Genomic DNA, 27798 nt, shown 5'->3' on the forward strand with positions numbered 1-27798 from the left:
TGCATCAAAGTTTGCTATTCTTTGGCGAAGAAGGAGCCTCCAGTGGGCCTGCGCACCCATTCCACCAGGGCGACGGCTGCTACCACTGCTTTGGGAAGGGGGGGTCCCCCTTAATGACATCTGTTAGGCAGCTATGTGGGCATCGCTGCACACGTTCACCAAACACTACTGCCTCGACAGCCAAGTGCGAAGAGACGGCTTCTCTGCCCGTTTTGTTCTCCAGGACTTTCTGGTGTGAACTTAGTTTACAGACCCACCTCCGGGGTTGGTAATGCTGGGGTATCTATTCTAAGGTAAGGAATCTATAAATAACTGTTTCTTTCAGATGAACAAGTTACTTACCTTTGGTAACTATATATCTGTAAGAAACATAGGTTAGTTATAGATTCCTTACCGCCCCACCCATCATCCCCATTCTGCAAACTGACTTCTAGGGTTAAGGTGTTCCTTTCAGAGCCCTAGTTTTGTGCACCAGTGATCAGTGTCTTGCAGGACTCTGCACTTCTGGGGTGGAAAGTCGTGTACAGAACTGACGTCAGCATGCGAGGGCGGCGTCTATGTAACTACTGCAACGTCATCCCGGCAACCACAATGCCAACAACGAACGAGGAGTCGACCGACGACACCTTCCGCCGCGCAGGTGTACTGCTGATGAAAACCTTTCCAGATCCAGTCTGACGCCTTGGGGTAATTCTAAGGTAAGGAATGTATAACTAACCTATGTTACTTACAGATATATCGTTATCGAAGGTAAGTAACTTGTTTGTTCATACCTCACTAGTCCAACTACGGGGTGTGGCTACACCAGTGCTACACGCCCCTAGAGAAATCGGTTTGGTAACTGGTTTCCCCTCTCTGCTCCCCGTGCCACCCTGTCTGCCTAAATATTGGAGCAGCCCTCCTCCCTAGTGTGATACATCTGCCCTTCAAAGGCAGCATCCCCTTTGAAGCCTACCTTTTGGGGCTAAAACCTAAGTGGCTTCCTGCAGAAGGGAGGTAATACCTCCCTGGCCTGCAATTCTTCATTATTCTCCTTTCTAAGAGTCATCAGCATATCTGTTCATGGGGGCAGAAATGGGGGCCCCATGTGTGCCCAGGAAGACACTGAAGTTGTAAGGGCAACAAAGTGGCAGCTTTACTAAATCTGCACACTGCAACAAGTTACATTAATTTTGGCTTGATGTAACGAGTTGATTGATACCTTGGAGTGTCCACTTTGGTCGCACCGTTCAGGAATTAGCTTGTAACCCCATACTCACCATTTGGGTGACCAAGTCTCTCTACAGTAAAAACAGTAGCTTTGCTTTTTTTCCGGTTAGTAAATGCAAAGCACATGTCCTGCCTCTGTTATATGTTGCACCCTGCCTCTAAGACTGTCGGTCGGGCAGAGAGGTGACCTACACAGATGTACAGGGGAAGTGGTGACTTTGCAGTTGCTTTTAATGGCATAGTTGGGCTAGTAGTGCTGAACTGCTTTACCAGTCTCCAGTGGCAGTTTACTTGGGGGACATTCAGGGAGTGCAACCAGTGCTCGAAGCCCAGGGTACCTCTCTAACTTACATGCCCTGGGTACCATAAACTATGGACTTACAGGTAAGTTAGCCATTTCCAATTGGGTACAGCCTATTCAACATACACCTTCGGGTCAGGACACTGGCATTGAGGTCTGGTTAGCATGCCTTACTGCACTCTCAGAGTAGCAAAACCAGCAGCATCGGTCAAAAAACCTAGGGGTGACCATGCAGACAGAGGTATCTCCTAACTTGCCACCCACACAGATGAAAGGTAATGAACAACTAACCTTTTCACTGGTGAGTCTCCTCATCTAAGTGGAAGAACCTGGAAAGGTCATCTGCATTGGCATGGTCAGTCCCAGGTCTGGGTTCCACTGTAGGGATATTGACACACTTAACATGCTGGGGTTCTCTCCTGTCATCTGTTTCCGCCATTTCAGGGGTCTGTGTTTGGTTTGAACTTTGAAGTGAGTCCTAAAATGAGAGGGTCTTAGCTTCATCAGAGACCAGACTACAGCAAAGGCTTCCCTCGCACTAGCACTCCAACGCTGCTCCATAGGAAGGAGTTGTCTGCTGATGAAGGCAACTGGCTGATCCTGGTCCAAATCATTCACTTGTGATGGCACTGCACCTATCCCTTATTCAGAGCCCTCTATCTGGACAGTAAATTATTTGCTGAAGTCAGGAGCCTTCAAGACAGGTGCTGAGTCCAGTGCTTCCTTGAGAGCTTCAAACCCATTTTGGCACTGCTCAGTCCAGGTAACTTTTCTTTTCTGGGCTGCTTTTTGGAGGTCAAGTCATTTGATGGTGCCACAATGGTACCATAATCCTTCACAAATCTCCTATGGTATCCAGTCAGGCATACAAAGGCTCTGGACTCTGTCTAAAGCTTCCAAGCCTGAATGGTCTGCATATTGGGCTGGAGAGGCTATACGTGGCCTCCACCAACTTGCTGACCCAGGTACACAACAGACTCCAGCTCTTCTGAGCACTTAAGTGCCTTGATAGTCGGGCCTGCTTGCTGCAAGGCCTGAAGCACTTCCTTAAGCTGGACCAGGTGATCCTCCAAATTGGAGCTAAATACAGCCTTTTCATCGAGATAAGCTGCACTGAAACTCTCCCATTCTGACAGTACACGATTCACCAACCTCTGGAAGGTGGCAGAGGCATCCTTGAAGCCAAGGGACATCACTTTGAATTGAAAATGGCCTTCAGGTGTTGAAACAGCAAACTCCTCCCAGGCTCCTGGATATAGGGCAAACTGCCTCTAACTTGATGTCAGGTCAAAGTTGCTCAGATACTTGGTTGCCCCCACTTGTCAATGAGCTAATAAGCTCATTGAATGGGGTGGGCATCAGCCTTAGTGATGCATTGAGGCTTCTGCCCACATAGAGCCTCATCTCAGGTTTTCTCCGTTTGGGGGTTGGGTTTGGGTACTAGTACCACTAGGCTGGCCCATGGACTATTGTAGGGCTCAGTCACTCCCAGCTCAAAATCTTGTCAACCTCAGTCTTGATGCTGGCCTTGACCTGGGCAGACAATCTGTAAATGTTACTTTTCACAGGCAGACTGTCACTGGTGTCCTCATCACAGGGGCACAATGTTGTCAGACCTGGGGTCAGAGCTTCAGCAAGTGATAGCAGTCTCTTTATTGCTGGTCTGTGGTGTGTAGGAGAGAACTACTCCTTCCACAGTTCCATTTTGGGCATTAGTAGATAGAATGTCTGGGAGAGGGCCTTTCTCTTCTTCTTTGCCTTCATCTCTAACCAACAACGTGGTAATGTCTGTCCTTTTGTGGTTTAGCTTGAGCCTACTTACATGGATCGCCCTGTGAGAGTTTCTGGGCGTAACCAAGTCCAGCAATAAGGTGACTGCCCTCTTCTTCTCTAGGATGGGGTAGGGCCCAGTCTACTTGACCTCTGAGGCCCTGAGTGCTACAGTCTCTAAGACCCACACCAACTGTCCTGGCTGGTATTCTACCATGGAGGACCTTCCCTCAAACCATTGCTTGACAAGATCCTAGCTGGCCACCAAATTCTTGTTTGCCTTCTTTATATAGTCTTTTTTCGAAAAACCGGGGTTGACCCTGTGTCCCTCAGAACCTGGGTAATTGATAATTAAATATAAAGTGGTTCTGTCGGGTATACCACTCACAGGGTGTCCAAAGAGTAGCTCAGAGTGACTGAAGCCAGCTCTTTTTTGAGGGACCTCCCTGTAGGAAAACAAGTATTGGAGGAGAATGTCCCATCTCCTCCTGAGTTTTTCATGGAAGCCCACAATCATGCCTTTTATGGTTTTGTTGAACCTCTCAACTAAATGATTATCTTGGGGATGCTATAGGGTGGTAAACTTGTAAGTCACACCACATTCCTCCAACATCGTCTTCAGATAGGCAGACATGAAATGTGTGCCCCTATCATAGATGACCTCCTTAGGGAAACCGACCCTGGTGAAGATCCCAAGGAGGGCTCTAGCCACTGCAGGGGGAGTGACTCTCCTAAGTGGAATTGCCTCTGGATACCTGGCCTCATGTTCCACTACCACCACAATAAAACTGTTCCCTGAAGCTGAAGTGATGATCATCAGTTTCAGTGTCCAGCAGACATTCCACTGGGATAGCAGGGAACACAGCTACTTTCTTTGGGCTAGTAACTCCTCTCCACTCAAAATCAACTTCAGCCATAGGGTATGACTTGGTGCCATTGTCAGCGTTGGCAATCCCATGCATCTCTTCAGGTAGGATGTGATCAGGGTAAACCAATGGCACCTGTATTCCTCAGAGTCTTCAGCTCCACCTCCACCTTATTTATGTTTGGCCACTGCCTATACTTTTCCATGCTAGGAGGCGGTTGGGGCAAAGGTTCAATTGTCTCCCCACTCAGGGACACTAAAGTGGCCTCTGTTTATCCTTTGGAATCTCTAGGGGCAATTTACCGTAAATGTAAAATGTAAATGTACATGTATTTATATAGCGCAAATCACCAACCCGGTATCTAAGCGCTTGCTTAGGGAACCCGTCCTGGTATTCCCCTGTGAGATACCCCGGCAGGGTATCCACAAGGTGAAAGCCAGGCATCCCGCCACGAGGGGCGTAGTGGAGATTAAGCAAGCTATTGCCCAGAGTCGCGTGAGTTGAGTAGGCACCGGAGCGAGAATTATCGAGTCCGTGGAATTTTTGAGCCCGAGACCCGCCGAGGCGGGGAATCGAACCCTGGTCCACGGCTGATCTCAGCTTCCGGGTCTGCCGCCTCTAACCACTGAGCCACACTTCTCCACCGTCCACTCCCTACAGTAGCCAACCTTGTGGGCTGGTCACCAGTGGGTGACTTTTTGGTGCATTCTACTTCCCCTCTCTTGTGCCTTGGCTGGTCTTAGTCAAAGCGCACCCCTGCCTTCAATGGGTCAAACTTCTTTCCCTGGTATCCCTTCATCTTTGAATGAGATGTGGCTCAGGACTCCCCCCTTAGGTTACTTTGAGGACTCTTTTATGGCTATCATTCTTTGTATCCTTCCCCCTTCTTTCCCCTGAGAGGGGGGCTGACTACCTTTCTTCTTGTTACCACCCAGGGACCCTGCTTCTGACCCACTCACCAGCTATCTTGCCCAGGTATCTGGGGCTAGACAGCTTATTGTCCTCCAGATGCTGGTGCAACTTCTCTGAATGACTTAAAATGTGGTCCTTAACCAAAAGATTATAGAGCACTTCAAATGAATCCACTTTGTTGCCTTTAATCCATCCATCTAATGCCTTAACTAAGGTGTCAATGAATTCTACCCATGTTTGTATAATACCTTTCTGCCTATTCTCTTCAGGAATTGACCCTCAAAGCTCAACAAGGGCTGCCTTCATGTGGGTGAAAGACATGGCTGCCCATCCTCTAGTGTGAGTAGCCTATCTAACAACCCATAGTACTAACTCCCACAGACATGTTCCCAAGAATTGTGTCCTCACCGTCTTCATTTTGAGTGCTCTCTCGTATGAGGCCAGCCACTTGTCAATGTCCCCTGGAATATAACTAGGGACAACCGCTTTGTGCAACCTTACACAATGGGTACCACCCTGGGCACCTCCAGATCTGCTGCCACCATCTTCGCTGGGCTCCAAGCCCAGCCTGGCCCTCCTTTCTTCTAAGGCCAGTCTTTTCTCAGTCAGAGCTAAGGCCCTCTCCTCCCAGTCCAGGGCTGCCATACTCTCCCTTATAGACCCCTGACTGTGTTTAGAGCCGACCAGACTGTGGGCCCTGGGTACCCTCCTGGGTCTTCCAAGGAGGGGGTAGGTTCCTGCTTACCCCACTTAACAGACTTTGATTGTCCTCCACCTCTTCTTCCTCACCACTAAGTTGGGGTCATTTCTTCTTCAGGCGTGGAGGTACCCAGTAAGCCTCTTCCAAGGCTCTCTGGGCCTTGATCAAAGTAGGTTTTTTGGCTTTGGCTCCCAAGGTGATTTTCCTTTCTGCACAAAATGCCGTCCTATCTTCCCTTTAGTAAGAGGACATATTTGCCCAATCCAGCTCCATGTCTCCTTATCGAAAAAGTGGCTCCTGAGCTTTGTTCAGACTGTTTACATGAACTTCGTAGGATCTTTGCCAAACTTTTCAAACACTCCCCTTCCCCTTAGGAAAGTTTCTGCACTCCTTGGAGACAGTACTATGGAATTCATTAATATACACAGAAAACACTTTTTGGGAGCAAGAACTTCTTTTCTAGTTGTCTACCAATGCAGAGTCTCAGAGATCTTAACTTCACCAACTGTATGGTAGTGCTAAACACCAATTTTGTATTCTACTGCTAGGCACCAATGTGAGGAAATGGGGTGTTTTATATGGTGTGGTTGTGCAACCATCACTGTGTAATGCTCTCACTGACCCCTTTAGAACCCTTAGGTTTAATCTGTCAAATCCTCAGCAGAACCCTGGGTACCAGCAAGGCTTTCACAGAAGTGTGAAGTATTTAAAAAGCATTAAAAAAAGTAATGAAATTAACAAAACACTCAAAAAATCCAACACCAATTTATGAAAATAGACTGTATTTTTATAAGCATTTACACACTAGAATGAAAAAGATCTACTGGAGGGTTCAGGAGATATAAATGTTATTAGCAATAATAAATCAAAGCAATTTCACTTAACCATTAACAAGCTTTAGGAAAGTCAACAAATTGTAAACGTAGAAACTTTTTTCAAGGAAAAGTTAAGTGAGTGTCAATGCGTCGGTTAGAAGTACTTGGGGCAACCAAATCCAGCAGGGAGCTAATCAGGGGTACCAACAAGGTCCTCAAGAACTGTTTCCTTCACAGGTGAGGCAGTCCTCCAGCAGTACCAGGCACTTTATCCATGCTGCAATAAATTCCTATAGAATGGTCTTGATGCAAGGGATGGAGGATGCTGAAGATGCCCCAAGGATGCTGTGGATGCGACGCGGTCAAAAGGGGTCTTTCTGTAGGCACTCCTCAGTCCACAAAGATGGTGCGGTGTTCCTGGTTGCAGGGTCGACAGTCCATGAGGTTCGCTCCGTTCGGGCTGAAGTCCCATAGCCGCTACATTACCAGTTGCCTGGTGTCGCAATTCCCGACCAATTCCTCCTAAGTCGATAACTTGCCTCATTAGGAGCTAAGCAGCTCTCCAACAGCACTTCCGAGCTCAACGAACTTGAATGCAACTATGTGTGTTAGGCATTGGTCCTTGGTGCTTCATGATGGCGGTGGTAGCGGCTTGAAGACTTTGGGCTGTCAACTTGCCACAGCAGACGTCTGCAGCTGTTGTGTCTCTGTGTTTTGAACCGGAAGCCAGTTGGCTGGCCCGTGGAGTCTCCTGGCTCGACTGGGTTCTGGAGAGTTTTGCCTTAAGCAGGACACAGCAGGCACAGTCCCACTTTTAGCAAGCCAGGGGTAAAAAGGGGAAGGGGTAAACCTCAAACAGCCACTTGAGAATCAACTACTTCTTCATGGCTGCGGAATCTCTGCTCATGGTTTAGAGTACTTGTATCCTTCCCGGAGGTCTCTCACATTACGCTCCAGTAGAGGTGCAGCTGAGGCTGCATTACTGGGGATGAGGGGTATCTGGTGGCTTAACGCTTTGTGGCTCAGAGAAGAGTAACAGGTTGAATTCCTCCCAGCTTCCATACATAGGGGATTATTTTAACCTAAATCAGCATTTGGTGGAGTCACTGATGAGACAATTGGAGGCCTTTAAAACTGTGGTCTGTGAGAGAGCATCCATGGTATTCCTCCAGCTCCAGGGCTTCCACTTACCCTTGAAGGGATGTCCCTCTGCTGTGTTAGCTCACCACACTACTGACTCTGGATTGTGATCTTGGCCTGGTGTTGGGGCGGAGAACATCCTCCTAGTCATCTTTCTTCTTCCACACTACCTTGGGGTACCTCCTTTTCTGGTGCAGGTAAGTCTCTGTGGGCTTCCTTCCAAGCCTTGAGGGCCTTCCCCAGATCCTCCTTTTTAGGTCTCGCTATGCAGTGCGTAAGCACTGCTTAGAGGGACCTCTTGTAATCGCTCAGCACTTTACTTGAAACTCGTGCATGTTTTGCACGGTTTCCTAGTAGTGCTCGTGCATGTATGGCGTTTACCTCGCGGGAGCCAGCAGCAGCGCCATCTATTAGTGATGATCGCGCTGGCTCCCGCGAGGTTAAAGCCCATACATGGACTTCCGGCTGCGCGCGCCACTGAAAACACCTTTGAGTGGTGCCAACAGCGTTGCTTTAACTTCCGGGACCGCCCTTGTTTTGTAAAAGCATGTGTCTTAATTGCAGTTTAGTTATAAACGATAAAGCGGGAACTGGTGGATTTCACAGCGACTCGAGAGGGCATTAACCTAACCGCCATTGTAGATGTCTTTACCATCGCCGCATTAATGACCACCTGTAGCGGCGCGGGGGTGGGCACAAGTCGAGGCGCTCGCGGCTCTCCTGATTGGGTCAGGAGAGCAGTTGTGTTCTGTATTCAGTGCACTGCGGGTGTCATGCAGGCAGATGCTGGCTTCAGCCCTCCCCTCAAACCTGCCTGCTCTGCAGGATACCAACGGACGCGGCTTCAAAGCGCTTCAGCGCTCCACTTAGCCAAGCGAGCGGCACTGGCACAGTTTCCGTCATTCCTTGTTCTTAGTTGTCACCATGGCACTGGCGCAGCAATTTATATTTTAGCACAGCGCCCACTTTAGACATTTATTTTAATAGTTTCCTGACTTGTGGTGTTTTTTTTCTTTTTGTTCTTTTAATAGTTTCCTGACTCGTATTGTTTTTTTTTTTTCTTTTTGTTCTAGCCATGGCACAGACGCTGCGATTTATATTTTAAGCACAGCGCCCCTTTTAATGGTTTCCTACCTCGGCTACGGAATTTGCTTAACGCACAGTGCACGTAGTTCAAACTCACCAGTTCCACCTGAAACCATTGACACAAATTAAGTACTGCGTAAAAGTCTTTCATGCTAAAGTGATGTCTGATTTCTATCTTGTCGAAACATTTAGGGCCAGATGTAGGTAAATGGCATTTACCGATTCGTAAATACCGAATTTTAAGGAGTGACAGTACGTGAATATATGCAGGGTTTCTGCTCGGGGTATTTACTTGGAAAAAGGAAAATGACCGTAACAATAGTACAAACAATAATTAAACAATGGCTATCTTCAATCATAGGCACTGTTAGCATGGGGTCTCGTCAGGACTGAGCGTTGTGGGACATCTTTGGGTGAGTGGAGTCTTCTCGGTCTTCTCAGACGGACGTAGACTTATTGAGACACGCAATCGTGCGCCGGTCATCAAACAGGCATCATTCTGGTAGATTCTCACTCGATACGGACCATCATCCTGACGGCACCGACCGCCACGTCTGAGAGTGGATATCCGCAAGCTCTACACATTCCGACTACCACCAACAGTGTACCCGGCTGGGTTCACTCTAAGTAACTTTTACCGTTCTTCTACCACGCATGGGTTGCGTTTTGTGAACACTCCACTCACGCAAAGATGTCCCACAACGCTCAGTCCTGACGAGACCCCCGATCCCACGGGTCAAAACGCCCTCGACGCCATAGGAAATGAACCACGCTAAAAGTCAGCAGGTCTCTAGCACAATACTAATTGTACAAGCAAAGAAACAATGCAGGGGAATGGATTTATTGTCTGTCCGAGGCAAGAAGGGCCACGAGTAATCCAGGCAATACAGATGCCAGAGGGATGGTTGATCTATGAATCCACAGATTGCATATGCTTGTGAATTACTACTGCACTCTCTATGGTTGTAGATCTCCTCCTCTACTGGAAGACCTGTTCATACACTCACTCACAGGTGCTCAGTGTGCCAAATTTGATGAGTCCTTGACTCTGGAGAAACCTCAGGCAGTTATTACAGCCTTCCCCTCAGGACCAAACGTTTTTTCCTGCTGAGTTTTACAGGTGTACTTTTTAGGTTTCGACTTTTGGCGAGGGGCGAAGCCCCTCCCAGTCGAAATCTTTTGTTTTTAGTAGTGAGGTTAGGACAGCCTCTGTTTCCAATTGGCTAGCTCCATAAATGGAGACTAGCCATTGGGAGACAGAGGCTGTCAATCGCGCTTTCTCACGAAAACGCGATTCGGGGGCGTTTCTGGTGCTTTTTTTAAGCCCCGCCCCTTTGTCCCGGGCCGCGCTGCGATTGGCTGCCGGCCCGGGACACCCCCGTGACGTCATTCCCAGGCCGCGCTGTGATTGGCTGCCGGCCGGGACACCCCCGTGACGTCAGCCAATCACAGCGCGGCCCGGGACCTGACTTGTTGCCTTCACTTATTGAAGCCGGTTAAGTCGCGGGTAAAAGCAGAGGAACTCTGGTTTTAAGTCTGGCGGGAGGTAAGGAACGCGCTCTAAGTAGACCTGGCTTGTTTGAGGAGAGCTGCCATTAAATGCTGTTGTCTCTTACTGAGGCTGGTGTGGTGCATGTTTCTTCTTATTGGATCGAGCGGTACTCATTGCTATTACGTTGACAGAACAGTTGGTTCTTGTTGGGATATGCGACGCTCTGGAATCGTTTATCTGGCTGTTTTATCGTAGCAGTGTGTTTTGTTTTTTCGCGTGCGTGACGGTGAGACTTGTTACAACACGGAGGTGGGTGTGGGCAGGATTGTCACTGGTTCTTTGAGGCTTGTTCCAAAAACGTGGCGAGGTCCTGTTCCTGCACGCCTCCCATCCTTCCTCCCTCCTTCTCGCCCCTCCCTAACCCCGCCCCCTATGTCAACGCCTCTTCATTCACGCTGTCAGTGGTGTGGGGAAACTGAAGTGTAGGCTAGACAACGTCTTTGGAATTATCTCTTTACACGAAGGAGGTAAACGCTGCAGCTGCTCAAATTGTTTGTTTGCTGATATCAATACTGTACTTTTCTGTTCACTGCGTTCATATATTTTTTTTTGTACCAGTTCGGACGGATATTCCCCTGCAGTTGTTAATCCTTTTAGCCATTGGTTTACCATGCCCGGCCCCAATTATGATACAATGGCTCTTTTGTAGCTGCAAGGGGGAGTCTTTCGTATTGAAGAGTCATGAGGCTATTAAGTAGAAAATACCGTGTTTATTCTAATAGTCCCTTGTTAATAGCCACAGTCTATTGGCTCTATCAAGGCTCCCCCCCTCCACCTGTAATTAACTGCCAGGCTTCAGCCAGCACACATGCCCCAATGTTACATGCATCACATTCTCACACCATCCCCATTCAACGTTTTACATACACCATGTCTTCTGAGCCTTTGTCCACACAAAGGTAGCATGTCACTGCAGCCTTAAATGTCATCTTTGTTGTTCAACTTTACAGCCTTTCTATAGGGCACCATGCACTCCCCGCTACCACCCTACATTCAAAAACACTTAAGACCTTAACCTTTATGAGCAAGACTAGAACTCTATGGTAATTCCAACAGAAGGCTCTGTCAGCCTCCTAATTATGTACTGTTTAGAAAGATGAGTGCTCCAAACATCAGCGGCAAGCCAGAACCCTATTGTTTTGGAAACATAAGGCCCAACTCATTGGGAGCAGCCAGAGAACTTTTTTGTCCCCAAAACTGAGAAGTTGGCAGTTTTGCATAGGCAACAAAACCACCATGATTAATACAGAAGAACTGGTCTTAGACCAGATACACACTGTCGTTAAGGCTACTGAAAATTAACAGCAGCCCTATATACCACAACCATTAATACCAAGGTACACTGCCAGAGCTCTAAAATTCACCAGGTGGTTGTGTAAGTAGGTCATTCAGTTAAGCTGAGCCCTCCTTACTGCGACCTATAGCTTGTCATGTGTACAAATTCAAAGTCAATATGACCAGCCACATTCTCTGCACCCAGGGTAAGTTGAAACTCCTGATTGCCTTGGCACAGCTCCTCCGAGGTATCCTGCAACCCCACCCCAGAATTGGGCCGCCTAGTAAAACTAGTCTTTACCTCCATAACCCAACTTGTGACATTCCTGAGTATTAGGACTTCATAGGATTTGACATGCCTTCATAACTGAAGTTGGCTGCATCAGAGTTAGGCAGATTACAGAGAAAGAGAAGGATGTGTGAAAGGCTGCGCTCTGCAGTATTTCAGGACATTCCTGGTTTATATCTGTTCATGGGGCTGTTTCTTTATCGTTATTGGGATAACAAGATGTTCTTCTTACTGGTAGTCTCCCTTGTTTGTTCAAGAGATGATGTGAGCAAGGGAAGAGGCTTGAAGCAATTTGGGGGACCTTTTGACAAGACTGTCGTGGGGGACCTTTTGACAAGTCTGTCCGGGACTAATCAAAGTTGATACACAAAACTGCCTAAGTGATTGATATGATGAGGCATAGAGTTGTTGTTTTTGTGAACGTTTGTTTCCAAACTTGCAACATGCCCGGTAGAGGTAAGCAAGCATGCACACAATTAGGAATGTTTTTTAGGTTTCGCCTGGCGTTCTGTGGGGGTGTGTGTGTGTGTGTGTGTGGCATTTGCGAGAGATTAAGCTATTGACATTGTAAATGACAATGCCATTTATTTATCTGTTTTCAAAACCAACACATGAATAAAAATGTTGTCATTTACAATGCCAATAGCTCTAACTTTTGCAAAGGCGAAACCGTTGCATTGTAAATGCTTGTTCCCTTCTTGCACCACACTTGCTGCACCTCTTCAAGGAGGTGGGCTGCACTGTCTTTCTACTGCCCAATCTGGGGAGCGCCACAATTACCACCACACTTAAACCAGGCATACCCTCAGAACTCTGCTCTTTGTATAGACCTATTTCACTTTTAAATGTGGAATGCAAGATCTGGCCAAAATTATTGCAACCAGACTTGCCATAGTCATCAGATCATTGGTTCATGAAGACCAAAATGATTTCATGCCCAGCAAAGGCTCAGCTTTAGGGCTTTCGTTTGTTGCACGATCACGAGGACAGGGTAGTATTGTATGCTGACGATAGTTTACTATAACTACAGTTCCCCAGACGGCCTTGTCCCGCTTTATCTAAATGATTGTCATGTATGTAGACGCATTGGGCTTCAGGTCAACTAGGGGAAATCTTGCTACATACATCTGATGAGCACAATACCCTTACCCATGCCGGCAACAGACTACAGGTCACACAGAGATCTCTCTGATACCTGGGCAACACTATTTCCTGTGACCCGCAGGCAGCTTGGCAATTAAACTTAGCGTCTATTTTGAAATGCATGTGCAGTGATCTAGACGCCTGGACCCCTCTCGCCCTCAAACTTCTTGCCTGGGTGGTATCCACAAGATGTTAGTTATCTACCGCTTTCTCTACGTGCTGCAAAATCATCCATATATGCTACCTCCCTCATTTTGTTCCGGAGTTCCAGTCTGTATTCATGAGTTGTTTTGGGGCGGGTAAGGCCACATATGCTCATACGCCAAATGTATGACTCCAGTATGTGAAGGTGCCTTTGGTGCACCGGACCTTTGCTTATACTACTGGGTGGCGCAGATTGTGCAGCTTTGGGACTGGCTATTTAGAGAATGCCAAGACTCCTCCTGGCACCTGGAGTTTTCCATCCTTGAACAATGAGGTATTCACATCCTGCTCTATGGGGGTTGACCTCTGGCCTCTCTCGCCCAATTCTCCAGGATTCCACTGTTAAGCTGGCAGGGAGTTCTATCCTCTATCACATTTTAAATGGTTAGCGAAGCCTGCTGCTCAGATCCCCCTGTGCACAGGGACTTGACTAAAACAAGTGACGCAGCTGTCTGGCTTCCATGGGTGGGACCTGATTGTGATCTCTGCACTTTGCGAGCTGTGGGATGGTGACCACATGGTGTTCTTCAATATTTTCAGGGTGGAGTTTGGACTCCGCAAGTCTCGGTTTTCCAAGTATCTACAAGTGTGCCAGTGTTTGAGGCCCATGGGAAGGTCTTGGAGGGAATGCTAGACTATAACCCCTTAGATGTTAAGCTGACAATTGCTCCAATGGGCCACGGCAGGGTATTTCCAACCTCTACTGTTCTCTCATACTCAGCGCTCCTGACCCCCTTCAAAAACACTGTCTGGACTGGGAGGATGATATATGGGAACTGGATGATGATGACATGCGCAAAGCCAAAATGGCCTTGTAAATGCTAACTATTCCTTCCAATTTCAGGCTCATACTATTTAACTGCTTTCACCATGTGTTCTACAGACTGGATAGGTTGTAGGAAATGGGACAGTTCACATCATCAAGCTGTCTACGATGTGGAAACCCAGATGGGTCCTACTTCCATGTCATATGGACCTGCCCCATCATTACCGCCTATTCGGCCTCTATACACGACTCAATTGCAAACCTCATACAGACAGTATCCTGTGCCTTTCTTAGAGATCATGAAGGATTGGACCAGCACCAGATACCAGAGACTATTAGTAGGTATAGCCTCCCTAGTATTCAAAATATACATTGCTAGAAGCTGGACATCAACCCTGATCGCCCCCAACCTGCCTGGACCTGAGCAATAGACTTTTGTTGCAGAGCAGAAAAAGAAATATACAAATGAAGGGTATGCGCCATCAACATCAATAGATTTAGGGCTCATGGATTTCAGATTCATTACACAACAGAGATTAATGTACTGTAACCGTATTTCATTACAGACATTTACATGATGTTGTTAAGCAGGTGCATTGTGTGTGGCCTTGACGTTTTGTCTTATTTGTACTTCGAATATATCAAAACAGTCAACAATGTGTTAAAAAATACTACTTTTTGCTCACACATATTGACATTGTTGTCGATTATCTTTCAGTGCTTTTTATCTCTGAATGATTTTGTGACTTCCAAAATGAACCTTTTTAACTGATTCAACACACACACTAACAGTAATTTTCATTATCTTGCAGGAATGCAAAAATATATGTTGTGACCCAGCAACATGTAAATTCAGTAAAGGTGCTAAATGTGCATCAGGAGACTGCTGTGTACACTGTCAGGTAAAAAATATATTCTGTATTTAATTACTCTAAATACTTTCTCCTATGCTATGTCTGTTTGTTAAAGACAAAAACCTAAAAACCTTACTGAGAGCAAATAATTTGGAAAGCAGGTTCTTTAACATGGGATTTTCTCTGATCTTCATAAAGGGTAGAATGTCTCTGCACATGTGCGAAGACCTTGCACACAATTTTGAGAAAAATGCATGTTTTCCAGCCACTTCAATAGTCAGAAAACAATTTTGGAGAAGCAGTATTAGCGGTGTTTTTAGGCATTCCAGAGATTTTTGTATTAGGCCATACTGAAGAGAGCTTATGCAACGAGACATTGGGTCCCTTTGAAGTAATGGGGCTTCCTCCTGCCCTTTCTTGGCTTTTTGTTTTGTGAGAGAATACCCCCCATCTGTAGTGCCTTTCTCCTGAGAGTCGACTGTCAGCTCCACCCCACTTCCCTGCTCACAATTTTTACAAAGACCATGACTCGGAAAGTCTTCAGGGAAATCACAAAGGTGCACAACCGCCCAGAACAAGTCAGTGACCTAATCCATTGGATTACGCAATCTGTTTGTATCGTGGGCATAACAATGTGAGAGAAACTTTGAGTCAATATAGCAGGATTTCCTCACCAGAAGACTGGGATCCTACACCAGTGGTGACCTGGAGAATAGTTTGAGCTCCAGGGTTAGGGAACTGACTGCCAACTTCCCTTGACGGATTTGACCTCGGGAAGATCCAACTAACATACCCAAAGGGGCAGCCTCAATCCAACTTTGAGAGAGACTGACTGCTTGAGAGGGGCATTAAAGATGCCATTACATCAAGAACAATGAGGAGCTCATACTTGGTGAGCAGGCAAGACTGCTGTGACATTAAGCGCAACCTGTATCGAGATTCAGAGTGTAAGGTCCGGCACCTGGGAGCGTCTTTCCTGCAGCAGCCAAAAAAACCTTATAATCAAGGGTATCCTGTACTCAACCTGAGGCGAGTTCCAATGGGTAGACCACCGCCAAGGAGCGCTGAGCGCAAGGATAGCTGCATCTACAGGGCATGGTTGGACTCTCAAGTCTTTACAGGCACAAAGAAAACATTGACTAGCTTGAGGAGGGCCATTGCTGCAGTCAGGGATGGGTATATGTTTGTTTGCTTGGAGAGAGGAGGGGGTGAGGGGGTGGGGTTTGCAGTGGGTTCAAGGAGGTTTCAAGCTGTAAGTTCCTTGTGACATAGAAGTCCACTGATGGGTGTGTACCCTGAATAGCGACCCCAGAATATTGAGGGGACGCAATTTCATGCACAAAATATTGACAGGTAAGAAGTCTAAATATACTATAACTTCACATACATGTACCATATATCTTCAAGGTATATAAATGTGGAGTTAAGAATAGTAAATCTATACTTCCCTATATGCACTTATCTTTCGATATTTGTCCCTCGATATTATTGTATCATGATATTCTGGGGGTTGATATTGAGTAGTACTCACCTGCCTCCAGTCCTGCCTCAACAGATTAGAGCAAGTGCCACTTGCTGGAATGTTGCAGTCGCTGGCTCTCCCTTGCGCCTTAATCTCAATAAATGGGGTGATAGTATGCAGCAGAGAGTTTGGAACAGGCTCACTTCTGCTATCAGCGACACAGCAGGCACAGCCAAAGAGACTCATCAATATTATTTGGATAGCAAGTATTGTGAACTTGACCCCTGGAAGTTCTCTGATGTGAGGTTAATTGCATTGCTCTGCCGAATATAAATGCGGGTCAGTATATGTGACAGATAGCTGTTGCGCACAGAGGTCGGCCAAAGTTCCTCAGACCTCTGTATGGGTAAGGAACTTTATGAGGGTACATGTGAAGTGTGTAGGAAGGTAAATAAATTCAGGGCTTCACATTAGGATTAAGGCTCAAAGTCTGAGTCGAAGACCAGATGTGAAACACAACAATGCCTTTACCATGCATTGCCTTTATTTAGCATGCAGCCTTTACCATGCATGTGTTTTACCACGCAGGTCAGTATTTGTGCTTTTACCACGCATGCCTATGCACGATAAGTATTGGTAAAGTAGATTTATTAACTAATGGGTGTTGCCAGTAGGTAGTTATAGTTAGGACCATGTTTCCATAGGAAAAGGCGTTAGGCCCATGTTTCCATAGGAAAAGGTGTTTTTGTTTCCCAAATCTTTGGCAAAGTTTGACGAATCTTTTAGAAATTTTCCCCAAAAAGTGGGCCATTGATTCTAATTGTGCATGGAAAGTGTCCAAATGATCTGTCATATAGGGCCTGAGGAAAATAAAGAGGGGGGAGGGGAGGGGGGGGGGGAGGGGTTGGAGTAAAAAAGTGTTTTTCCCATGTTATTTCCCATAGGGGTTGTGAATATGACTACAGTCCGAACTGCTGGATGGAATTATAGCAAATTTGGCAGAAAGCTGGCTCTTGATCCAGAAAGAGTGCTTTTTGTTATTTGGTGTAAATCAATTCACTAGTTTTAGGGATATTTAAAGAAATCCAAATTTGAATATCTAGGAACGTGAGGGCTCTGCAAACTCTCCCGATCTCGGGCTGAGATCTGATTGGCTGCCAACACTTCAAGCAGGAAGTGTTGGCAGCCTTCTTGGGACTCGGCTTCAGCCGAGCCCCAGAAAAAAGATTTTTTTAAGAAAAGGGGCAGGATAATAATACCCTGACCCAGAGGGATCCCAGCCAGGGCAAAAAGTAATTTTTTTTAAAGTGCGAAAATCGTGGCGGCTCTGCTAACCTGGCAAATATTCCAAAATAAAACCTAGCGCGGGCTCCTGCGCTTGTTTTAGAAAAAGCCCCCAGGTGGGACAGATCCTGTAACATTGTTTAAAATAAAGAGAGGGGCACACAGGCCCCCTCCTGAGGCTCTTGGAGCGCCGGGAGACCACCACCTCCCAGGGGCTTTATAAAACAAAAGTGGGGGCGCGTGGCCCCCCATCCCTGAGGCTCTGTAAGCCCCGGTGCCTACCACCTCCTCGGGGCAAAATAACCAGTAAAAGGCTGGCTGCGCAGATCCCCCTGAGCCTCGGTGACCACCTCCTCCCCAGGGCTAGATAATGTCCATTGTGGGGGCCCCATGCCACCCACTTCCCGGGCCACATACTTCCCCAGTGGACCACTGCCATCCCAGGGCCGGTCCTGAAAAGTAAAGGAGGGGGGCCATGTGCCCCCCCCCCCCCTGAAGCTATTAATGTCCCTGGGGGCTACTACCCCCCAAGAGTCGGCTCCTGCTTTATCCCGAGGTGTCAACTGTAGGATGCTGGCTCTGTATATACTATACCAAAGTGAGGCCTAATGAGCACAGAGTCCAGGGAGTCCCCAGAGGTATGGCATAGGCTAAATTAGATAAGTAATAACAACTCTCTTTGTGCTAATGTGGGCGAGCAGCTAGGCCTATCAGGAGGGTCTGTTGAGCATTTATTTTATTCACTCAATCAAGTACTGATTTCACACCCTCTGAGACAATCCAGACCAATTGGGTAAGTTTATAAAAGGTATGCTTATGTTTTATTTCTGGAACCAAGCAGGACTTGGTACAGGTGGGTAAAATGTACTTGCAATTGTTAAACTTTGTTAGATCTGGGGGTCTCTAGTTGGCAATGGTATTCACCTTTGTCCAAATAGGGACCCTTACTTCTAAGTCAGGATAAGGGGATTACACTCCTTAATAACCCCTGCTCACCCCCTTAGTAGCTTGGCACAAGCAGACGGGCTTATCTCAGAGGCAGTGTGTTAAGCATTTGTGAATATACACAGTAATACAGTGAAAACACTACAGATGGACACAACACAGGTTTTATAAAAATAAGTATTCTTTATATAGACTTAACACAAGACCACAAACGACAAAGATCCACAATACTACACTTAAGATTGCTTAAAAGATTATTAAAGTCTCTTAGTTCAAGTTGTTGGTAAATGCGACAAATTTCTCAAAAAAGTACCTGGATGCGTAATGCAAAGTGAACAAAAGGCTCGCAAAAGGGGAGATGCGTCGGTTCCGTGACCCGGGGGAACGGTTGTGTCCTTCCTCAATGCTTGCGCAAAGTAGGGGACTCCGGTGTGGAGGTGATGCGTAGATTCTCAGCCTGCGGGCCCATTGCAATGCGCAAGATGGCGCCTTAATGCGATGCGATGATCCGGTTGCGATGCGAGAAGATGGTGCCCTTGATGCGGCGATGCGATGACGCCCTGGCAGCCTTGCGACGACTCTGTACTTTGGATCCGCGACAGGCCCTGCGACACGCTTCTTCGGTGATGCGATGGCGACTCTCACGATGGCATCACGCTTCTCCGGTAATGGGACAGCAGACAGCTTAGATGAACACAAGCTCACAGGGAGATGCGGTGAAGGCTTGCTTCTCCTGTGTTGTGACGATTTCAGCTGTGGCGGCGACACGCTTCTTCTCGATGCGTCGCACTTCCAGCTCCCAGCGGCACGCAAGTGTCAGGGGTCTGTAGATGAAAGTCCTTACAAAGTTCCTTCTCCTTTCCCTTGGCAATGAAGCAACCACTGCATGCCAACCCAGCAAACAGCACACTGGCAGAGGGGTAGTTCAAACTCCTGCAGATTCCATGGTTCTTCTCCTTGGCAGAGACGGGTCCCAGGTGCAACTCCTCCCTCCCATCTAGATGCAGATCTCTCTATTCACCACTGGGGTGCCCCAACCGGTCTCCTGAAATTCCCCAGCCCTGTCACTCACAAACCCAGACAAGGAATACACAACCCAGCAGAGGCAGGCTCAAATGGTTAGGCAAGCAAATACCTGCTTTCTAAAAGTGGTATTTGCAAACACAGAATATTAAAATAAACTTTACTAAAAGATGTATTTTATTATTCTGAGTTCAGGCATACTAAATTCAAATTTCTACCATGTTCCCTCAGTCAGTTAGGATTATAAGAATGTAATAATCTAACTGCCAATGCTGGCCTATGAGAACATGTAGCCTTCAATAGTGAAAAACGAAAATGGCTGTAATTCACTATTAGAACATGCTAAACACATCAGAGCATGTCCTACCTTATACTTACAATGCACCCTGCACTTGGGCCTACCATAGAGGTGTCTAATATGAAGCAAAGGGAAGGTTTCAGGACTGGCAAGTGGGTGCACTTGACCAAGTCGACATGGCAGTGCTAGACTGCACACGGGCCTTGCAATGGCAGGCCTGAGACATACTTTACAAGCTGCTTCTGTGGGTGGCACAACCAGTGCTGCAAGTCCACCAGCAGCATTTGAGTTACAAGCCCTGGGCACACATGGTGCACTGTAGTAGGGTCTGACAAGTAAATCAAATAACACAATCATGGAATAACCAATCAATACATTAATTTAACATAGGGAGCACTTGCACTGTGGCACTGATTAGCAGTGGTACAGTGCCCAAAGCATATAACCAGCAAAAACATATTAAAACAGAGGAGGCAATCCATCAAAAATGGAAGGGAATATCACGCCAATTATGTCAGGTCTAACACTTTACAAGATAAAGCAACTTGGAATGGATTTGCAATCGTTTTAGGTTTGTACATGCTCTAAAAACAGTTTAAATTACATAGAAATTACTTTTAGTTACTTTTGTGTTATTGTTGGATTACATTGACTACTGGGGGTGATATGCCTAGATACCACACCTTGGATCCTACACTACAAGGTAAGTAAGACTTGTTCAGGCTCGCAAAATAGTTACTTTTCCGCCATACAATAATTCCACTCAACATTTTCAGGACAAACATCACAACATTGGTTCCAGAGGGTAAAACAAGGTTATAAGTTTGCAGGTAAGTAAATGACCTGCATGAATAGATTTTGGGGGTTAGAACTAAGGTTCAGGTAGGCACCCAAATTACACCACCAGCAGCACTTGGGCGGCTGGGTCAGAGTGCAGGGGCCTAATGTTAGCCATTAGGGCTAACAGGACCTTCGGTCAGAATCTGCTTACGAGCAGGCCACTTAGCTGGGGGAGCAAACCTTCTAGGGTTGAGATCAGCACTTCAGGGGCCAACAATCAGCACAGGAGCTGCACCACCAGCGACAAAGGGGTGGCCGGGTGCAGAGTGCCAAGACGTGGTCGAGGACCCTGTGGAATCCAGTTGAGCTCTCTGGTTCGGCAAAGATGCTGCTGACTCTGACAGGTAAGCTTCCTGAAGGTGACAACTGGTTGGAGAGGTAAGTTGGGTTCTTGGGGGATGCCCGACACCGTTGGTTGGGCCATCCAAGGGTGTGGAGTGACGGGTTGCAGGGGTGTCTTTTGGCGTCAAGTTCTTCTTACCAGCTCCGGTCGCTGTCGTGGGTGGGGGGGGAACCTGTAGGCATCATTGTGAAGGTTGAGGGAGGTCAGGGATCCTTGGTCAGGATCGCTGGCGAGACCTCCTCGTAGTGTTGGGCCACTCGAACTCTGGCCCTGGGTGTCGGGTAAAGAGTGGTGCAAAATCAGGGAGCCGCCTGGATCCAGATTCTGTGAGTGAGTCTTTGTCAATCAAATCCGATGCTCACAGGAGACAGAGTCTTAAAGAGGGTTGCAGGGGAGGTCCTCTGGGGGCTGCTGGACATGCCGGGGCTTTGCTGATGTAAGGGCGGAGTTGGACAGGCCAGTAGGGTTGGGGCCAAAGCAGTTAATGTCCTTGTCTTCTTGGAACAGCACAGCTGTTCAGTCCTTCTTTCTTCCTCGAATCTAGGGAGACAATGATCAGGGTCCCTCTAAATACTAAATGTAGGAGCGTTACAGGGGGTGCAGGTCGAGACCAATAGGTCCTTTCCTTTGGGTGAGTACACCCACTTTTATGCCACCCCTTAGTGGGAGGGAGTCGTGAACCTTTCTCTAATTGGCTGGGACCCCTCATCTTCAAGATGTAGGGGATTGAGATGTGTGCTTCACCTCGCATTCAAAAGCGGCGGCCTTTGAAGCTTCCCCTCAGTGGACCCAGCCCATCTGGGGGAGGAGGCATAACACATCTGCCCAGGATTGGCTTTGTTTCTGGACCCAGGGAGTGGAAGCCTTCTACTCATGGGGTCAAGAAACCTGTCTGGTGGTGGCTAATGGCATGCATCCATTCAGGAACAAGACCATGGCTGGTCTTTTTTTCAGGGGGGCATCTCTAAGATGGCCTCTGAGTGCATTTTACATTAAATCCCACACTGGCATCAGTGTGGGTTTAATGTGCTGAGATGTATGCTACGAAACTCCCCAGGTTTCAGTAAAGCCAATATGGAGCTGTGGAGTTCTTTTGATTCCCCCAGGCACCCCATTCGTAGCCGAAGAGGCCCTCGTTAATATGGACGGCAGATATGTTTTTTTAATGGTCAATTAGATGGGCGTTATGTACTGCTGGGTAATGTGTATGCCCCTAATGTAGATCAAGGGCATTTTTTAACTCACTTTTTTCAGAACTGACAAAATGGTGTGACATCCTGTGGGCGATAGCGTGAGTTTTTAATGGTGTCTTAGATACAAGTACAAGTTTGGATAGATCCTTCCTCCCACTTCGGTGTTCAGCCACTTCAACTAACTCAGCGGTGCTGGGTGCTTGGGTGCGGGGGTGTAGCCTGGTTGATGTCTGGAGACACAGAAACCCTGTAGAGAGAATATATTCCTTTTATTCAGTGCCCCATGCTTTACATGTGCGTTTGGACAGGTTCCTGTTAGACCTGGCACCATTGGCGTGGGTCTCCCTTCCATTTTTTGCTGTTGCCTCCTGTGTTTTTGCTATGTGTTGGCTGGTCTCGATGCTTTGGGCACTTTGCCACTGCTATTCAGTGCCAACGTGCAAGTTCTCCCTAATGTAAATTGTTTTAATGGATTAGCGACTCCATTATTGGCTTATTTGATTTACTTAATCAAATACTGTGCACACACGTTCATGTGATTTAGAAAGTTCGTTCCAAGGTAGAAAGCAAAAAAGTCAAGTGCCAATGTAAATGTTCTTTTGCTCCCTTTTTATTCTGGAAACACCACAAAGTCCAGCCAACACGTGTTACGTCTTTTAGGGTGTGAGCCCCAAACTTTTTCAGGGCTGGAAATGACTCATAACATATGAGTGTATTATGAAAACATATCACAATTGTCCCACACTGTGAAAGTGTGTGATCTAAAGGTGTCGCACCCCTATATCTGGGTGCTCAATTTTAGTATTCCCACAGCGTTTGGAAATTTCATTCAAAAGAAAAGGAAAGTGGGAATCAAAGTTGAAGCCTACCTGTATGGCTACTCAAGTTGTGCAGTTCTATGCCTGTAATGGCAGTAAATACAGACTTTATCACTCTACACTGGTATATGCGCAATGATTATAATTACAGCAACCATTCAGATTAGAGTGCCACACAGCAATGTCTCACCTAATGTCCGGTTGTAATTCTGACCTGGTTAGGTCTTTCCAAAATATTCCCAATCTATTGGGATAATAAGTCCCGTTAGTTTCATGAGCATATCAAATGTTAGAGATATTTTTATCAATCAGCCACCTTGCTGTCAATTCCTGCAGTGAGACTCTTTCCTTTAAAAGTGTAACATTCTCCATTCTTACGAAAACTGTGAATATTTTTGATATGATCCGAATAGCGCGGTGTCTTTTGTGCAAAGGTAAAGACCAAAAGATCCAATTTCAATAAAAAAACAGAGACCAGGAAAGGGGCTACGCAAAATTAAACAATTGCAGCTGTGAGCATTTGCTCGTAAAACAGTATTCAGTGCAAAATTACCTGAAACAGGTACGTATCGAAGATCAAGACACTGGACTAATCCGCCCGAGACCTGTAAAAACAGAATGTATGACGATACATAGCATGCCATTACTACGCATGCTTTTTAGTGTGATGTTTTTACATCGCAAATGGAATTAGTACGCATAATATTACTACGCTTACCATTACTTCGCAAAAGCATTAAAAATATAAGGAATGTAGTTTAATGCACAGACCATTACTTCGCGAAGGACTACTACGCGTACATGCCCCTACACTACACATACATGACGACACTACACTGAAACCATTAAGACTACACACCACTACTCTACCCTAAACCCTAACTCACTACCCCCAGCACAACCCCCTACACTACAAAAACCCAACACTACCTGAACCCTAACACTACTCCCAGCAGAACCCCCTACACTACAAAAGCACAACACTGCCCTGAACCCTAATACACTACTCCCAGCATGACCCCTACTCTACCCTAAACACTAACTCTCTACCCCAGCACAACCCCCTACACTACAAAAACACACTACCCAGGGAGTACATAACTGGTTTTGGCTGGGCACAGACACCCTCTGCCTTCAGAGGACAAAGGATTTTGCAGTATAAATATTGGGGCCCAGACCCTAGAACTTTAGATCACTTCTGGGAATCAAGACAAACCTTTGCCAAGTAGAGAAACCAAGGAAGCTGAAGGAGGAGACTGCCCCTGTGCTGTGTACTGTTTGTGGTTGACCTGCAGTGGTTACTTATTGCCAAGGAACTTTTTGTGTGCTTTGTCATCTTGAGGAAGATCTCCGAGGGCTTGAAGCTGAGCTTGCCTCCTGTTCTGGAGTCTCAGGGACACAAAGACTTCACCATCAGCTCCCCTGAATTTCCTAGCTGGGAATTCGACCTGCAAAGAGGTGCCTGCTGCTGTTTTTTGGGACCTCTAGAGATTGCGTGTCGCTGGGAGCTCGACTCAACAAGGAAGAAGCATGTCGCCGCCGCAGCTGTGGAAGTAAAATCGCCAAACAAGCGTGCCACTGCTGCAGCTGTTTGCTGACGAATCACCAGAGAAGTGTCGCCGCCGCAGAGGTTGCCGTCGCATCACCGGAGAAGCCTGTCACAGGGCCTGTTGCGGCTCAAGAGTTCACAGAGTTCGCCGCATGGCCATCGGGCGTGCACGCATCGCATCCAAGTTGTCGCATCGCATCAAAGACGCCATTTTGTCACACCAGATCGTCACATCATGGCGCCAGTGTGTCGCATCGTAACCGGAACGCAGTAAGAAACCGACGCATCACCTCCTCTCCGGTAAGAGACCGACGCATCACCTCCTCTGTGCTCCAGTAAGGAACCAATGCATCACCTCCCCCGAAGCAACGAACCAACGCATCACCTTCCCTGCGACCCTTTTGTTTGTTTTGCGTGACGCATCCAAGGTACTTTGAGAGTAAAGTGTTGCATTTACCATCTACATTGAACTAAGCTATTTCTATCATTTTCAAGTCATATTGTTGATATTGTATTGTGGATTTTTGTTTGGTCTTGTGTTAAATCTAGTAAAGATTACTTAATTTTCTAAACTGGTGTGGTGTCCATTTGTAGTGTTTTCACTGTATTACTGTATGTGTTCACAAATGCTTTAGTCTGAGATAAGCCTGTCTGCTCGTGCCAAGCTACCAAGGGGGTGAGCAGGGGTTATTGTAGGAGTGTATACCCCTTTCCCTGACAAGAAGCAAGGGTACCTAATTGGACAAAGGTACAAACCATTTCCAACTGTTCCTATGTTCACCCCGTCTGCTTCCTTATGTAACAGGTTCGGACAATTGGGGTCGCACGCACTCTGACCATAATCCGCATTCCATCACACTGGCATGGGAGGGTAAAATGCCTGCCATCCCTATGTGGAGATTGCAACTGGCAATGCTGGAAGACCCCGTCTTCAGGGAGTCTGTTGGGGAGCCCATTGACGATTATTTTACACTTAATACGGGGTCTGACTCGTCCACTATGATTGAGTGGGATGCCATGAAGTCTACTATACGGGGCAAGTGTCTGGGTTTGGGTGGCAGTCTCAAGAAACAGATTGACTCAGAGCTATTAACACTTGAAAGGATATTAATGTCACTGGAACCCCAGACCTGACTTGTCTCTTGGAAGCACGTAGGAAGCATAGGGAGCGTCTTGAACGCCAACGGTGTTTGAATTTCGCGGCACACTTGGCATCGGTGCATGCTAAGGCCAACAGATCTGGGCCTTTACTAGCCTGGCTGATTAAACAAAGCATGATCATGGGGCCCATCACTGCCCTCCGATCGTCCGAAGGCACCATAAAATACACACAACATGAAATACTTGGCATACTGACCACGCATTTTACAAAACTATACTCGTTGGATGTGGGTGCCTCTGACGCAACTATGGGTTCCTTCCTGGATGGTCTCCAATTCCCCACCCTCACTGCTGAGCAACGCACTGAGCTGGAGACTCCGATTTCTTTGGAGGAGGTAAAGGGTACAATGCGTGCCCTACCTACTGGAAAGGTCCCTGGACCAGATGGCTTCCCCTTTGAATTTTGCAAGGCGTTCGCTGACTTGCTCGGTCCCCATCTCCTTAAGATAAATACTGAGGCCCTGGAGGGTGCCCCTCTGTTGTGTGGCGTTTTAAGCTCCGAGTGAATTTTCCCGATTCATGCCCTTATATAGGTACAATTCACATTGCCCTTATACAGGCATAGAAATCAAGCCATTATTTAGACATAGTCCATGCTACCCAAATACAGGCATGGCTACTTCCACCTTTACCAAACGTCACAACGATTTCTTGGAAAACCAGCTTAAGCAGTCAGGGTCTTCCCCTTTCTTGAATATTGATTTGTCCAAGAACTCAGTTACTTTACAAAGAACAACTATTCCCTAGGGGTTCTTTCCTGACGTTCATATGCCCGACTTTACGTCAAACTATGGCATTCCTAAACACTTTCAAGGTATAAATATACCTTCACTTGCTATAGCAAACTACGGTGGTTCAGAGCAAAACGACAGCCTACTTACCCGACAAGCGCCAAAGGAAGTCGACTCTCCAGTTGATGCACTGATCAGGAAGCTGCCTTTCTCCTGCCGAGAATCCAGCTCCAGTGTTTCCGGCTCCCCTTGCTGGGTGTTGGGAAATTGAGTCCCGAGACAGAGATACCAGACCTCCTTCATTCTAAAACCAAGGTATGGTGCTGATTAGAACCTAGAGAAACCTTTGGTAGATTCTTGGCTAAGAAAAGTCAAACCTATGCTACACAATACTTACTTCTTCCCTCGTACTAGACTTAGGTTGGGTACATTGGGGTAGGCATATTTTAGAAGCACCAGTTGAGCTTTTTAGTCAATGTTATTTATGTATGTATTTTTATATGGCTTAGAAACCATACAATGCTCTTACAGTATTATTTTATAATACTATTCTTGCTGTGCGCATTATACTTTACAGTTTGCACAACGATTGTAGCAGTTCACTTCTCTTGTATGAGAAAGAAGACTGTTCAATAAACCCTTTCATTGAAAATGCCTGTCTCTCTATTTCTCTGCAACTCTGTAGAAACGAAGCATGCACGATTGACTGAGTGAAATACTTATCTATTGTTTCTGCGACTCTGAGAGATATATTCTTATTCTTGGGAAACAAAGTTGTCATGTTTACGCGGTTGTCAGAAACTAATCCCTTCTTGTGTATTCTAGAAAGTTTCTAGTGACCTCTGAGTTAGCTGGCACGCACCCACGATTAAGTTTAGTATATTCGATAGAGACCTAGTTGACCTCAGTCCTACGTCAAATCTAGGCATAACGACCTGAGTGGCGTTTTATTTTTCACATTGCTGTGCAACGTCTTTGTCCTGAAGATGGTCCGACGGATCTACTTGACCAGCATGGACCGAAACGTCGACGCTTAACACCTGACATGCAATACACTGTATAATTCACTGTGCAAATTGATTTGTGAATTTCTATGTGTAATTACTTACTTTGTTGTGGTTTAGAGTACGTAGCCACACATTTTGCTGTAGGTGTATGTAGACTAGCATTTAGTTTACATGTTATGTTAGTCTGTCTGTTGCCAGTTTTTGAAAAAATCTAAATTGCATAATCAAAAATAAAGTGAATATATTTTTGATATAAACCCTC

The 27798-nt window shown here is 46.6% G+C and overlaps 1 protein-coding gene across 8 annotated transcripts in view; it reads left to right on the forward strand.

Moving 5' to 3' along the window:
• LOC144791723 (disintegrin and metalloproteinase domain-containing protein 9-like) overlaps positions 1-27798 on the forward strand; it is a 2314109-nt gene that overhangs the window by 1238843 nt on the left and 1047468 nt on the right. For all 8 annotated transcript variants that reach the window (XR_013602453.1, XR_013602452.1, XM_078666491.1 and 5 more), the window contains one exon: positions 14841-14930. Coding sequence is in view for 6 of the 8 variants with exons in the window: in XM_078666491.1 (XP_078522617.1) it covers positions 14841-14930 (90 nt within the window). In the remaining 2 variants the exon portion in view is untranslated. The remainder of the gene's footprint in view (positions 1-14840; positions 14931-27798) is intronic.

Source organism: Lissotriton helveticus, chromosome 11 (genome assembly GCF_964261635.1).
Source record: "Lissotriton helveticus chromosome 11, aLisHel1.1, whole genome shotgun sequence".
In the NCBI taxonomy this organism is placed as follows: Eukaryota; Metazoa; Chordata; class Amphibia; order Caudata; family Salamandridae; genus Lissotriton; species Lissotriton helveticus.